Source organism: Scatophagus argus, chromosome 21, assembly GCF_020382885.2.
Source record: "Scatophagus argus isolate fScaArg1 chromosome 21, fScaArg1.pri, whole genome shotgun sequence".
Classification (NCBI taxonomy): domain Eukaryota; kingdom Metazoa; phylum Chordata; class Actinopteri; family Scatophagidae; genus Scatophagus; species Scatophagus argus.
In genome coordinates, this window is record NC_058513.1 from 13754216 (window position 1) to 13769026 (window position 14811).

Genomic DNA, 14811 nt, shown 5'->3' on the forward strand with positions numbered 1-14811 from the left:
GCGCAGGATATCACACCACTACACAGATCTGAACTTGAGCTTGTTCTAGAGGTTTCAGATTTCAAAACTGAGCGATAACAAAGCCTTCAGTTATTTTGCTTCATAAGGTAATCCGTCATGGTGATATTTTTGGAATATATTGCAGATATATTGCAGATATTTTGCAATATTTTCTTTCAATATATACTTGAAACTGGTCATTTATAGCTATGTGCATTTTAATTCTCTATTCCAGTTTATGGTTTATCCATTGTTATGTTAACTTTCTTATCTTGCTTGCATTTATACTATTTCCAACCTGTGATGTGTCTGTTTTTGTTGTTCTGTGTACACAGGGCACTTAAGCAAAAGGCTTAACAATTCCCCACCTTGAATAAATATTGAGGTTGAATGCCTGATTGAATAGAGAGGGCTGAAAAGTGCAACCATTTTACTTGATTATGTGTGTGTGTACAGAAAGGTGATGCTCTCTCCCCCCCCCGACATAAACAGCCTATCAGATCTCCTTCCCCGTGCATCAAACAGACACTGGACTGAACACAGCACAGCAGTGTTAGGTTTGTGGATGGGCTTTGTCCTTTGCAGATCTGTGACAATGAACCTTGAAAGGGCGAATGTGCATGGCTGTGGTTGCAGTTTAATCTCCTTTATAAAGTGAGCGCTGCCCCTGGGATGGCTCTCAGGTACATACTGTATTTCAGTCTAGCTTATCTTTCAGTCCTGCTCTGGTGTCCTATAGCCTCACGTTGCTATGAAAATGTACATGGTTTCAGGTGCGTGATCGTCTCTAATGTATGTGAATTACCACGTTTCAAGGCCTTGTTTGTATGTATCATCCACACCATTATGCAGTCTCCTTTCACCCATGATAATGCTTTAATTATCTTTTTGCAGCACAGTTTTGCAGAACTGGATTTAACGTGCGGTGCTCTCTGAGCAGGTAATGCTTTAGCTTCATTTTCTCTGTACTTTTGCTCTGTCTTTTTCTGCACAGACAAGGGTGCTGGCATTTTTTTAGTGTCTATCATGACAGCACAGTCCCACACCCTGTCCTGTTAACCCCTGTTAGTTTTGTCGGTATGGGGAGGAAGTGAAGTTATCACATTTCACTCTTCTCCACTAAGGCTGTTAGCTGTGATATTAAAAGCTTGTCAATTCGACTGTGTATCTGAAGGTGTCATTGAGGTCTGTTTGCCTCTGCGCCACCACAGAAGCCCTTTAGTCAATCCAATGAATCATACTATGTGCACAATGTGTCCTTTGAACTGGCGCAGAATCCGCAGGGGCCGTCCTTTGTGTTCAGGTCTCCCTGGATCATCAGAGGAACTGAAATCAAGAGCATTGCAACCTGTTGGGTTTCGTTTGTTCTGTGGCAGACCGGCAGGTTGAGAGAGCCATCGCTAGTTTGTTGCTGTTCCAAGGGTAAAACATGTAGGGCAACAGAGACAATAAATACATGATCATCTATGTATATATATCCTTGTATCTCGTATTAGCATAGCAGCAGATAATATCTTGTAGTTTACCCATCTTTGTCAGCATCCACTGGTTCGATCAGCTCTTGAATCAACCCTTGTTTCAGTCCTGTCCACTCTCTGATCTCTGACCAGCCTGTCACTGGTCTGTGCATCTCGTTTGTCAGTCACACAGCAGGGCCTTTGGCAGGATATTTGAATAGCAAAATAGGAAAATTCATGTTGCATAAGGTTTGTGTTTCCACTGCTGCATATCCATTAAAGCTGTTTTTTGTTAGTTGGATCTCTTTCCTGGCTGCATGCTCCCACCTTATCCATTCTTGTCCAAAGGTGGGTGGATATTTCTCTTCTACATCCTTTGCATTCTTTGCCTTGTGACTGCAGCAACTGAAATTCTCAAAAATAAACTTTCCAAGTACATACGACGGTTAAAATTAAGATATGATGTCTTCTTAAATTTGCTCTACCATAATCTTAAAGGTTGGATTACTAGTTTTGTGTTTGAGGGTAGCATTTATCACAATTCTATGCAGTCCTGCTAATTAACTCAGAGGCTAAGCTGTTTTGTCATCCCATCCCATCTCATGGATTGGAATGGGCAGCTTTGTGGGGAATGTAAACACAATCAATTCTAGGGATGATTTCCTCATCCAGCCAGCATGCTGTTGTTGGCTCGAGACCCAACGCTGTTGTTTTACTTCCCTTTGTCTTTCTGTTCTTAACATTTACATTCATATGCCTAAGCTTTCAATATAATATTCCAGTGGCGACATTGTTAGTATCTAACTTTGCTTGCTTGCTCTTGCTCACAGAGGATGACAGCTGTAGTTAGTGTGGATTCATACCTGTCACAAAACAAGACAAATGAGTCTAGAATATCCAAAGAAATTTCTCCAACAACTTCTGCAGCATATTCCACTATTCCGCTGTCCATGTCAGTTTATTTTGCCACAATATGGCTAAACACAGCTTCATTTCATTTTGTTGCTAGCATGGTTAACAATTAAGGGTTATTTACGGTTAGCAAACATAATGGTGTGCACAGAGAAACAGTTGATCTTTATAATGACAGAGACTGTTTATTTTAGAATATTGTCATCTATTTTTTGGAATATATTTGGAATATAGCTGCTATCACATGAACAAATGAGCATTTGAAATGCTGTAGTCAGCTGCTGTAGTGGTTTGAGAAGCTGCACTTTTCAAAACTTGGTTTCATAACTGGCTCACTGTTGAAATCCGTTGAAACTCCTGTGAAACCATGTTGATCAAGGCTGCTGTCATTTGTTATGGAGCAAGCTGCAACATCTTTCAAGCCAACAGGAGCTTAGTATTTGAGATCAAGAGCGTCCCTGAGCAGGTTATATTTAATGGGAGGTAATTTTATGATCACACTTTAAACATGGAAGATCTGAGCACAGAACAACAAGGCTAAAATGAGAGTAGAAAGGATAAAGTGAGACTTAAGTCTACAACATCTTGTTCTCTTTCATTCAAGCTATGTTTTGAACCTTTTGTTTGGTTCAGATAAGCATCAGATCAGAACATAACAGGGCGTCGCAGATTGTGTAGATTCTAGATGGACGTGACCATAGCTGTACAAAGACGTTAAAGAGCTTCGTGGCACTCCACTGGGTGCCTGGGCCTGGCCTGCCATCGCTCACCACCCCGGAGTGACGGCTTCCTTTGCCTGCAGGCTCCTCTAAAGCCTGCCGTGCGTTATAAGTCAATGAGATATTAATAATTAACCAGAGCTTTTTTCACAGTGAGACTAGACTCCCACGGCGAGACAATGGAGCTGGGCAGGCTTTGGCCACTGAGTCCCTCAATGGTACTTTTCCACCCCTGAGAGAGAGAGAGAGAGAGAGAGAGAAACAGAAAGAAAGAAAAGGAGTGAGAGTGAGAGAGAATCACAGAGCTAAAGCCCACAGATGGCAGGCTGAAACATAGCACTGCCTCTTAAATACATGAACACAGGCCCATAGTCGTTTCAATGGGGATCCAGTCTCTCTTGCAATTACCAATAGACAGGCTGCTTGGCTAGAGGGGGGAATTGGACCCTCGCCTGGTTTCTGCTGGAACCATTTTTTTCTCCTAATGGTTTGTGTGTATGTGTTTGTCTCCTTGCGCATGTGTTTGCATTCGCTGTACCAGGAGCAGGTGACTCAGCAGTCCCTTGCCTCTAACAAAACACTCCTGCACAGTGAGATACAGACACACACACACAAACAGGGGCTCAGCAAGTCATCAGCAGCACTGCTAATAATAAAATGGTGATTGAAAGAGTGTGGTTAGATCTGGGTCACATGAAGCTGTGCATATTGAGCACAGCTCTGAAAGAACAGCTGTCAAATGATGAGGGGAATTACATAAACAAGATTCTTATGAGTTGAAACAGTCTTAAGCTCTGTGATGACTTTTTGACAATGAAATGTTAACTCTAAGTTTTTGAGTACTACACCAATTTAGAATTACTCTCCTAAAACCATGAGGATTCACTGTGAACAGTTGCAGAGAGAAATCATCCTTTTATTCTATATCTACATCTTCCTTGTCACAATCTGGCACCTGCATGACCCACAGTGCAACTTGACTGTGTCAGTTCAATCAGAGACTCAGGTGTGTTGTGCTGGTGGCAGCTAATGTAGCCTCAAGTGACAATTTATCAGATTTCATGCAGTCCCCTCTGGAGCCGTGAAGCAACATAAACAACTTTTTTTTTTTTTTATCCCACATGTATAGTAGCAGTCTGCCCATTATAATCTGAGGTTTGTATGCTAATATTGTAGTGCTGCAGAGGAGGAATAGTAAACACCAGAGATCAGCTGACTCGTGAAACCCGTTCAGTTATCCATCACAGTGCACATGACTGCAGGGAAATAATCTTGCTTGTGTTCAAAGAGTAGTAGTACAAATTGTCCAAGGTGCTGCTGATCAAGAGGCTGTTTCAGCAGTCTGGGTACTTGATCTTCATGTGTAGAGTGGAAATTTTAAAAAAACAAATCTCATCAAACAGGCATTTGATATTGCGATCCATAATGTATACAAGATGTATAGTTAAGGACCTAAAATGTCCAAAAACACCAGCGACAGAAAGTTAAGGTTTATGGCTCACGTCCTGTTTGTTTTGTCTCAGATGCATGGTGTGGTTTGGTAAGACAGAAAGTTTTTTTAGTGTGTTGGTTTTGAGAGTTCGGGACAATATCTCACTCTTTCTCTCTGTCACACACACATTAACAAACACACGGAAACACTCATGTGGCTCTTCATACTGCAACCAGGGAATCCCCTTTTGTGTCCTGCTCGATTGGAAAGAACCGTTGATCATTTGTGTGCTTAAGTGTGAAAACCATACTGCAGATCATGACTCAGCATCATACGTACTTTTGTACAGTGAAGTGATAATGGCTCTTGCATGGCCACAAGCTCAGCAGAGGATGTGAAAGCTTCAGCTTAGCATCTGTCATCTCTGTTGCCATAACATGCACGTAACGTGGTGGTTTCCACACTCCAGTTGGGCTGCTTTTTTGTAAGAGGTTGCAGCTGTATTTTTTTAATGGGAGTTATCAGGGTCTTGTTGCAGTTCTGTAAATATCAGGTGAAAGAGAGAGAGAGAGAGGAAAAGTGAAGCTAATGATGGTAAAACCAGGCTGGAACATTTCAGCTGGCCGGAGTCGTCGCCTTTTTGAGGATCCTGATACCCCATCAATCTCTCCCATGACCTTTTATTTATAACAGCGCAGTCAAACCGCGATCACATTCTCACCCTCAAGGCCACGACTCCTGCAACATCACCGAGCAGCAGCAAACGCACGCAGTTAACGATCCTTCTCTTCCCCTCGGGGTGAGGAGAGAAAGCTTTGTCTTGGGTTAGTATCTTATGTCACCCACAAGGCTTGGATGAACATAAAGGTTATAGTTACCGTAAGGCCGTGTTCTCCTTCGGGCTGAGGTTATATAGTCTGCTTTAGTGTGAGAACATCTAGTGTTTTGGCTGATAGTGCCTTTAGTCGCCTGGTATGACAAAGGCACGATAAACTACACGATAAACTGGCCTGATGGGTTTTCCTTCTCTCGCTGGCTGTTTTATGAGTCCTAACCGCAAAGCCAGGGGACGGCACTCATTACATAATTCATGGGGCGTTGGAGTTTTTATTTATTTCGGGCAGAGGATGTTACACCAAGGAAATAACATCATGAAAACTTTTAACCTAAAAAATTGTAAGGAAGTCTGATTTTAAATAACTGCTAAGTCGTATGAAGTTGCCTGCCTGCTTGCATTTGTCATTGTCATATCCTTGTTGGTTAGCTTTCATGCGGTTCCTCATTTTTATACAGTTTCACAAAGTTACTGTATGCGTTCAGTTTTATTTCATGTAGTGCACATGTACTTCAGGTCTCTTTTGAAGTCTGCAACTTGTCCCTTATTATTTTAAAACCTCAAAGAACTAACTGCCATCACTAACAAATGCTAACTGCGGTCTCGTGGGAACCATCTTTTTGGCAGTGAATTTAGTTTTTAGCTGCTAAGTTAAATGTTCCCATGAGGAGGCAAGTTTTTTTTAAAGCTCTTAAAGTTTCCAAAAAAACAAGATGAGCGTTATGTACAGTTGGCTGAGGTTGAACTTTTCATCTCTGCCTTCATGTATGCCTTATCTGCTTTATCTGCACTGTGTCAAGCGAAAGGCATACTCAGCAAAGGTGGAAAGGGTGAGAGAGAAGTGCAAATCGAAATTGAGCGCATGTGACAGTTTTGCTTCCTTCTCTGCACATGTGTGTGTCTTGGTGTATGTACCAGTGTGTTAAGCATTATCTGATGGGAAGGTTGCCAGGCCTTTTTACCCTGCGGTGAGCTACCTTGATAACCCTCTTTTCCTTTATTTTTGTATCACACACACACATCCCTCACTGTCTTTGGCACACAGCTGACTTTCACTGACAAGTACGCTCACTGTATGAGTCATTCGTATCCACTTTCATTTCATGGAGGCAAGGCCTGTCCTTATAAAAATGTATCTCCATGGTTTATAGAGCCAAGTATCGTGTTGTGTTTCTATCCATATGACACTCGTAAGTCACTATAATCTTATATTGCCTGAGCAGCATATACACGATACCCGTGTTCTCGTGTCCAACTCGCACAACTGTTAAATCCACTGTCGTGTCATAGCTGTTGTAGGGGATTAGAGGAGTACAGTGTGCTCTTTGCTAGTTCCCAGATTCCAAGGTCCAACCAGCAGTTTAAAACAAAGATTCAATGTTTTAAAACAGGAAAAAGCAGCAGCTTCTCACATTTGTGGACCAAGCAAGGACCAAAGGGATGTTTGGCATTTTGGTTGACGAGCTACTTGAAAGATTAATTATCAAAATCATCGTTTGTTAATTTCTGCCAAATAGCAAACCCATGAATCTACTAATTGTTGCTCCGCAATCAAAATCCATCTATCATTGAGATCTTTGACCAACTCTGTGGTGAAGTTTTTCAGCATGGTGGCAGCTGTGTTTAACAAAATTCTTGGCTGCTTCCCACTTCCTACCTCATGGCTGACCTCATCCCCTCATGAAGGCTGCGCTGTGTCCATGAGACTCTTCATGTGTATTGATATTGCATTGACCCGATGTACACGCAGCGAGCTGCACATTACCTCATCGGTAACACTAGCTGCGTTGTGCTGAATTTTGCATGGTCACATTGACCTGGTTACTCCTTCATTATTCATGGCAATGCGAGGAAAGCAGCAAAATGACTACACACATGTGTGCATATGTGAAAGGCAGAGGCCATGGGAGATTTGAAGGAGCATCAGGTTGGACAGACAGCCTGATCGATGCTGTTTGGCTTGGCCGCTTGAAACATAAGAGCCACGTGACTAACTTGTGTGTTCGTGCCTATATGTGCGTGTGTGAACTCAATCAGTCCTCAGGCAGAAAAGGGTGTGGGTGTAATCTCCAGCACAGGAGACATAACACTCAGACCATTAGTGAAGCAGCTCACATAACCCAAGCACTGGTGGCTGACAGATATGCGTAAACACATGGCACCGCTTCTCCGTATTCACCGCGGCTTCAGTATTCAACACCTCTCTCACCCCCATCCCCCACTCCACCCCACCGGCCTCCTCTTTCTGATGCTACACTTGGGCGGCTCACAAATATTTGCCATGGTCCTCTGCAAGCTCTCAGAGGGCAGGATTAATGGTGGTGTGTGTGCCGCACAACCCTGGGCCAGACAAAGCCTCCCCATCTGGAGCTCCAACCCGTGACTGGGGAACAGAGGCGGCTCACAGAGCCTGGTCAAGGCAGCCCGAGAAGGAGGAGGGGGGGGCTGAGGTCTATAGGCACCACTTCATAAATGAGCAGGAGTCCTGGGCAGTCCTGCAGATGAATGAAGGGGGCGTCTCAGTCTTTTGATGTGATGGGGAGGAAAAGGGTCCTGCATCCCGTTCTGGGTCTGGTGCCACGCCAAATGGATCACATTTCCCCTGCCAGCTGATTAAACAGGCCTATCTGCACCATTCACTGGGCCCTGAGCCAAACAATGGCAGCAGCTTAGGAGTAGGATAGGCTGGCCTATGCCTCCTACCTATTATTTAACTATTTGTGAGGCCAGGTTGAGACAAAATTATGATGACAGCCTTGGTCAGTAATTTTAGATGGTTGGTTTTGCCTGTGATCATTGCCTTCATTGATTTTTTTTTTTTTTTTTTGGTGAAGACAATATTCACTTGTCAGAAGCAGAGCCTTCCATATGACATTATATGTATACTTGAAAAGTTGTATACAATATCTGTTTACATCAAATGATAAACATGAGCAGTTAAAGCAAAGAGGGAGTTTTTTTCCCTCCCTCTCAGACATATTGAATACATTTTAAAACTAAGCAGTGTTTGATAAGGAACATGCACACAATGACAATGCTAACACTAGCTGGAATCATTTTTAGCATGTCTAATAGAGGATATTTTACTGGTTCAGGGAAAAGTTTGACCTGCCGGTGGTGCTGTATGAAAAGTAAGTGGAATCATTAAGGTTCATCCTCTGGGCACCGTACATATTTGTACTAAATTTCATAGGAGTCCATCTAATAGTTGAGATCTTACCTTTCTCTCTGGTTCCCACATTCAGGTTGCAAACCACTGGCCTAAGTTGTCAAATAAATTTCTTGGTGTTATTTTAAGAAATGGGTTGTTATGGAATTAACACTTGTCAGTCAGGTCCCCGGTTGTTCTGTTTTTAGTCGCCTTCAGATGTATTAGAAAAGCTGGAACAGTATGACAGCTGGTGAGAGAGACACAAAACATGCGCTAAGCCTGCTGGGGCTTTTGGCAAGCAGATGCACAGACACCTTTAAGTGTGAGGATATCAACACAGCAAAAATTCACTGGAAAATCTTTAATTTTCAGCTTCTTGTTGTTGCTCAGAAGTGAGTTGTTTTATTCATTCACAGAGGACACAGACAATACTTATTGCCAAAACCTTCCCAAGACAGCTTGTAGAGTAGTTCTTCTTGTTCAAACTTGCCTTCCCTGAATCTCAGAGCATCATGTCCTGCTCTGTTCCAGTTTATACATTTCAGTATTGTTAATGTGGCTGATAGGATCAAAATGCTTGTCCTTCTTGTTTATGGAGTCGGCTGTTTGTTCCTGTTTCTTCCTGTGCTGCGTATCTTTAAGTGTGTGCTTTTGCATTTCCTCCCACAGGCCCAGTGATGAGAGGCACCCGACTGTGACGGCCGACGGCACCGTGGACAACTTGGCCCAGGCTGTGGACCTGATCCTCAATCAGAGGCACTGAGTGCAAGGTGGCAGAAAATGGAAACGCTCCACTTAAAGTAACTCTGGGTGATACAGGCCGGTTGGTTTTTTTAATATGGCTGAGTGCTGTTTCCAGTCGGGTCTTAATTCGTTAATTCAAGTAATCTGTCAAAGCAGTATAAAACTAAAACACCATCCAAGTATCCCGTAACACCTGCCCATCTGGTGCTCCACACAAACTAGAGTGAAATGACTTAGCAGTACTCACGTCTACAAAAGTTCTCTCAAAGGTCTCGAGACATGAATGTGCCTGTAACCTGCTGCAGACTGAAGAGCAAGGTTGTGTGTTCAGACTCAATAGTTGTGTTGCACAGTCTATATTCTTAACAGAGACACATTTAAAAAGTGCATTCTAATGTACACTCTTTAATGTAAATAGCCTATTTGATGTTGGTATTACTTTATTTGGTCTCTTTCTTAACATAAAACATGCACAACTTTAGTAAATAAAGTACTGGGGAGAAGGGAATTGAATTGAATTGAAAGGGAGGCAGCTGTGGTCTCCCTGAATCTGCCAAATCGTCTGAGCCATTGTCACAGAACTTTTTTTTGTTGTTGTTTTTAAGGGGTCAAGGTCTCAAAGCGCTGGGGAAAGCGTAGCCTTGGCTCTTGTTGAAACTGGATTTCATATCGGAGCAGCTTTTGTTTTAGAAAAACAAAACAAATTGCTGGAAATGGGAAGTGAGCTGGCCTCTGAGATGATAAATGCAGAACCTAGCCGAATGTGATGAATTAGGCCGTTGCTCTGCTTAGGCCGTTGCCCCCCTACTGTAAACATAAATGAATCAAGCTCTCTCATCACATTGTAGAATCATAAATCTATAACTGCTTATCTTTATTGACTTGACTGTAGGCCACCTCTGCTGGGGATTGGCCTGTCATTGTTACATTGTTAATTACCACTCATTAGTCACAATGCATTCATCTCAGTATCTACAGTGGGGTTAAATAAAATGATGAGGAGAAAAAGAAAATCAGAGCTTTTGTGTGCCAGCTGGATCGTTGAGGCCTCTGGAAGTGGGGCGTAAAACAAACGATTCTCCGTCGTTGCCCCCAAGGTTTCAGTGTACCAGATAGATTCAACAAGAACAAAAGCCGATTGCCAAATGATTCATTGAGGTCTTTTTGGTTCACTTCACCATTAGCTGACACAAACTTGAATGTTATTGGGCAATTAAAGGTAATGAAATGCTACGAAGTATTATGAAACTGTGTCTGAGCTGGTCCTACCACTCCGATTTCTGATTGGGAAATAAATATTAATGTATGCAACAAAGTACTAGCAGCTGTTCCTCAGTTTCCCAACAGCTTACACATTGTTCGGTTCAGTGTGTCGTCCGTTATGTTGCTGCCTGTTGGCCTTGTATGGAGCTATTAAACATATATTTGACTACTCTCAAATGAATTCACTTTCCCAGTTTGTGGAAGCGCAATAATTCTGAGGGATGTAGGCCACAGTTTTCAGCAGCTCCTCTTGGCAGGCTCATCATTGCTAAGTGCTGAACACAAACAAACACATGCCCCAAAGCACGCTGGTTGATAACCATACCTCTCAGCCCTGGCCCGAGGTCATCTACCCATTTCACAGTAGTTACAAATTAGCACAAGTTTACCTCTTCGGGCTGCCATGATGGGTAAACAGTGATATTCCTGCTGAAGCGCAGCACATTGATTCTCTCACGGTGACCGCAGACTGTGAAGCAAGATTACCTTTCAAATAATAGAGATGACCTCATTTCAGGAGACACGTCTGGGCATGTCTGACCTCAGTGACACAGGAAAGTATTGACAGACTTAATGCACTGTCAAATCTTTGACTAACTCAAGCTGCTGATTTTCCAGTTGAGTCTTCTGTTTGTCACCTTTGACCATTTTTGTTCTCACATGTGAATTGTGTGCAGTGTTGTTGTCTCACTGTGCTGCAACAGTTAACCTCACTGCTGACATGGCTTAAGTCTACTTACTCTCAAGTAAACAAACAAAGTTAGTCCTGAAGGGTCAATTGATGGAAATTTATGATAGAAAACTATTTTAATTAGTGAGTAATATCAGTAGTAATATCAAATTGAATACTGGGAAAAATTACATCCCAAAAGTACTCCAGTCTCAGTCATGGCTCAGAGTTGGTCCAGTTAAGTCTAGATTTTTAATTAGATTACTATTATCCCAAAATCTATTGGATGGATTCCAATGTAAAAGACATTCATGGTGCCCAGAGGATGAATCCTAATGACTCTGGCTGCCGTCCAGCACCACTGGCATGTTGACATTTGTGGTTTTGAGTGAAATGCCTCAAAAGCTGTGAGATGGACTGCCATAAAATTCATTTCACAAATTCGTCTTCCCCTCAGGGTGAACTGTAATAACTCTGAGGATTCTTTGACTTGTCGTCTGGATAAAAAATGTCAACTTGTCAGCCAAATAGCCAAAGACATTTCAGTGAGCTTCTACTGTACAAATTATAGCATGCCTATGCTCAACTAAGAGCATGGACACAAAGGGTAAACATTTTACCTGCTTAACGTTGGCATGATAGCAGTGCTAACATTTGCATTTAGCCCTGAGCAACTAGCATGGCTGAAGACAATCTCGTCTCTTCTTAGGCTGACTCATTCTATCAAAGAAGTCTCACAGCTTTGCTCTGTGTTATATCATTATATAGTGGGTTTTAACAGTTTTTCAGACACCTTGGGCTTTGGTGACAACTTGAAACTGGCATTCATCCTTCAGATTTTAAAGACTAATACAGTTAACTAATCCAGAAACAGGAAGGACATGAAGGATTTTCTATTTTTCTTGCAAATGTCAGTCCCATTAAGTCTACTTGATTTGCGGCACACTTCAGCTCGATGCTTGTCTTCCAAGTAGCTTCTGCAGTCATGCAGAACATGATTATGACTTTCTGCGAGAGTTTCCACACCCTTACCTCCCTCTTCTTCTTGTACGACCTCAGCTCATTAAGCTCATGATCTCATTTTCATCTTGTTCAGACTGACACCTCAGGGATGTGTGAGGAGACGGACACACACACCAGTGTGTCCTGCCCGGATCTACAGCATCCAGGGTGAACGTTCTCCTTGGGGCCTCATTTGCACAAAGTTTGCATTTGTTTTAAAAATGTGTCATTGACTTCAATGAACTCTTTTTCTAACATGAAAACTAAAACAGATTAATTTTGAACCCTATTTGTTGGAGGGATTCAGAAACTAATTCTAAAGTAAAGTCAGACACTTTTAGAAATGAGGCCCTGCGAGATTGCTCTACATCTTTGCAGAGTATACACACATTGCTGCAGTGTGTCTCTGAGCCCTCATTCGCATACGTTTTTATGTCATCTGTTTGGGTTAGGCTCCTCTTTCACAGCACGCACACTGCTGCTCTTGTGTCGCACCTGCATTTACCCACCTTAACAACTGCCAGCTGCGTGTTACCTTGAACTTTCATCTTTATTCATTTGACTCTTCCTGTTTGACAGGAAACGGCAGGTCAGCTGACCAGACAACGCTGCACACCTGCAGCCCCAAATGCGCCGTTATCCATGGAAACATGCACTTGTTTTGACAGCAGTAAGTTATTTGTCCCCTCCCTTCTGTGTGTGCAGTGCTGGCCCATGTGGAGGCCTCTCGTTCTTACTCGCCAAGCCACATAGTTTCCCCACATTTCATCACTCTCCTTCCCTTGTGGGCAGCCGTGCCAACAGCACTCGGTGGCGTGGGAGGACTCTGGAACATCAGAAGTTGTCGGGTTTGGAACGGAGGCCTGAATTTCCTCCCTCTCCTGGCTGCCTCCCCCCGACCCCACCCCATTCCTCCCTCAAGAGTTTTTGCAAGCAATCTGAGAAGTGTCTCAGTTCATGTATAGAGCAGTCTGTACTCTGCTGACATGGGACACGACTCCTGCTCGACAGCCCACTAAAAGCCTCAGAGGCCTGACTCCTCAGACGCTAACCATGACCCTGTGATGTCATACCAGAGTGTGTGCGTATGTATAATCCAGGGGAAAAGGTGGTCATATGTCACCATGCAGTGTAAACTAACTGTCCTGGTCTGCAGAAGGTCTGAAGGCTTACAGCTGACCTCAATTTTAAAGCTGTCTGTCTCAGCAGGGGCTCTCTCCTGTGAAGGAGTCCAGTTACCTTTTATAAAAGCCAAAGCTTTCAGTTTGAGTGCTCAAGGCTTCTATCCTATACAGTCCTGTCACACAAGGGGCACCTCCTGGTTTAAACTCAACAACCATTCGATGTGAGAAGGCTTGCATGACCTTGATGCATCTCTGCTGTGTGGGTGCAGACTACTGCTGCTCAGACATAACAATGGCTGAACTTTTAAAAAGTCAGCTGTACCAGTTTGTGGTTTGGTCTTGCATGAATCCAGCAGTGTGTGGGTGAGAGTCCACACGACAGCTACCTCTAAATGCAACGATTTTGACGGTATGCACAGCAACAAATTTAGTTTTTAGTTTGTTTGTTTTTTCTTTTAAGAGTTCAAGGTAAAGTTTGCACTGCTCAGTTTTTATTAGATAAGATGCAGGTAACATTTGCTCAACTGGAAATGTTTTGTGGCCGTGTGCTACTGCTAAATTGTTTTTCACCCCGACCACATTTGGGCTGCTGAGCGAGGGTAGGCACCATACCAGAGAACTAGCTCCAAGATTCAGTTTCATGTTTGAGTTTGTTTATTACAAAAGTTCCACTACTAAGAGTCATTTCAAAAGGTCAACTCGCAATATTTTAGGGGATAATTTTGTTTCTTTTATTTTTGTCAAGTGGAAAATCGATAAGGTGTTTTTTCAGGAATTTTCCAATAAAACGATGATACTTTGTGGTTAGTAAGTATTGAGAGTGTTAACCTTAGATTCCGACAACTGCATGTAGTTAAGAAAATTATGTGATGTGAATCATCACCAGAGCAGTTCGGACTGTGCATAACCTCCAGCAACAGTTTGACGGTGACCACCACCCTGTTGTGTCAGTGCTGGTGGGGGTTGTGGATGAGTGTAGTGCAGAGCGTCGGCACGGTGTGCCCTGCCTGTTGTACTCCTATCTCCTCTCAGAGAACACAGGCTCCTTTCACTTCTGTCACTCCGCTGATTAGAGGCCGGGGGCCCTCAGTGTGTCAGTCTGCCACACAGCACGTTTACAAGGGTTCTGTTTACCCATTTCCTTCTCGACTCATTAAACGTAAAGGGCTTAACCGGTGAAAAGCAGTGGCTCGCATGCACCACAGCTCTGTGGCAGCGTAAATATGACCTCACTATGCAAGCATACAGATTCCCATTCAACAGCAGTATAATCAAATCCATTACAAAGCATTGCATGCATGTATAATGCATGTATGCATTGGACTAGTAGGCAAGTTTAGTCCCCCAGTTATGCTCTGTATGGTATTTGAACCTGGGTTATAGCATGTAGAGCAATCTTCAAATTACCCAGCCAGTCTTTACTGAGGTGATTTTGCTCCCTCCATGGCACCCTGTGTTTTTCAAAGAATGACAAGCATCATTGCAAGTCTGGACAAACATGC

General features: G+C 43.0%; 1 protein-coding gene across 3 annotated transcripts in view; it reads left to right on the forward strand.

The window, feature by feature from the left end:
- The window catches only part of LOC124053197 (phospholysine phosphohistidine inorganic pyrophosphate phosphatase), a 40030-nt gene that overhangs the window by 9978 nt on the left and 15241 nt on the right, over positions 1-14811 (forward strand). The window contains exon 8 of one of the 3 annotated variants that reach the window (XM_046378210.1): positions 9176-9306. In XM_046378210.1, coding sequence (XP_046234166.1) covers positions 9176-9269 — 94 coding nt within the window. In that variant the 3' untranslated portion in view covers positions 9270-9306. Of the gene's footprint in view, positions 1-9175; positions 10691-14811 lie in introns of those variants that run through there. The other 2 variants (XM_046378211.1, XM_046378209.1) reach the window with 2 other exon arrangements.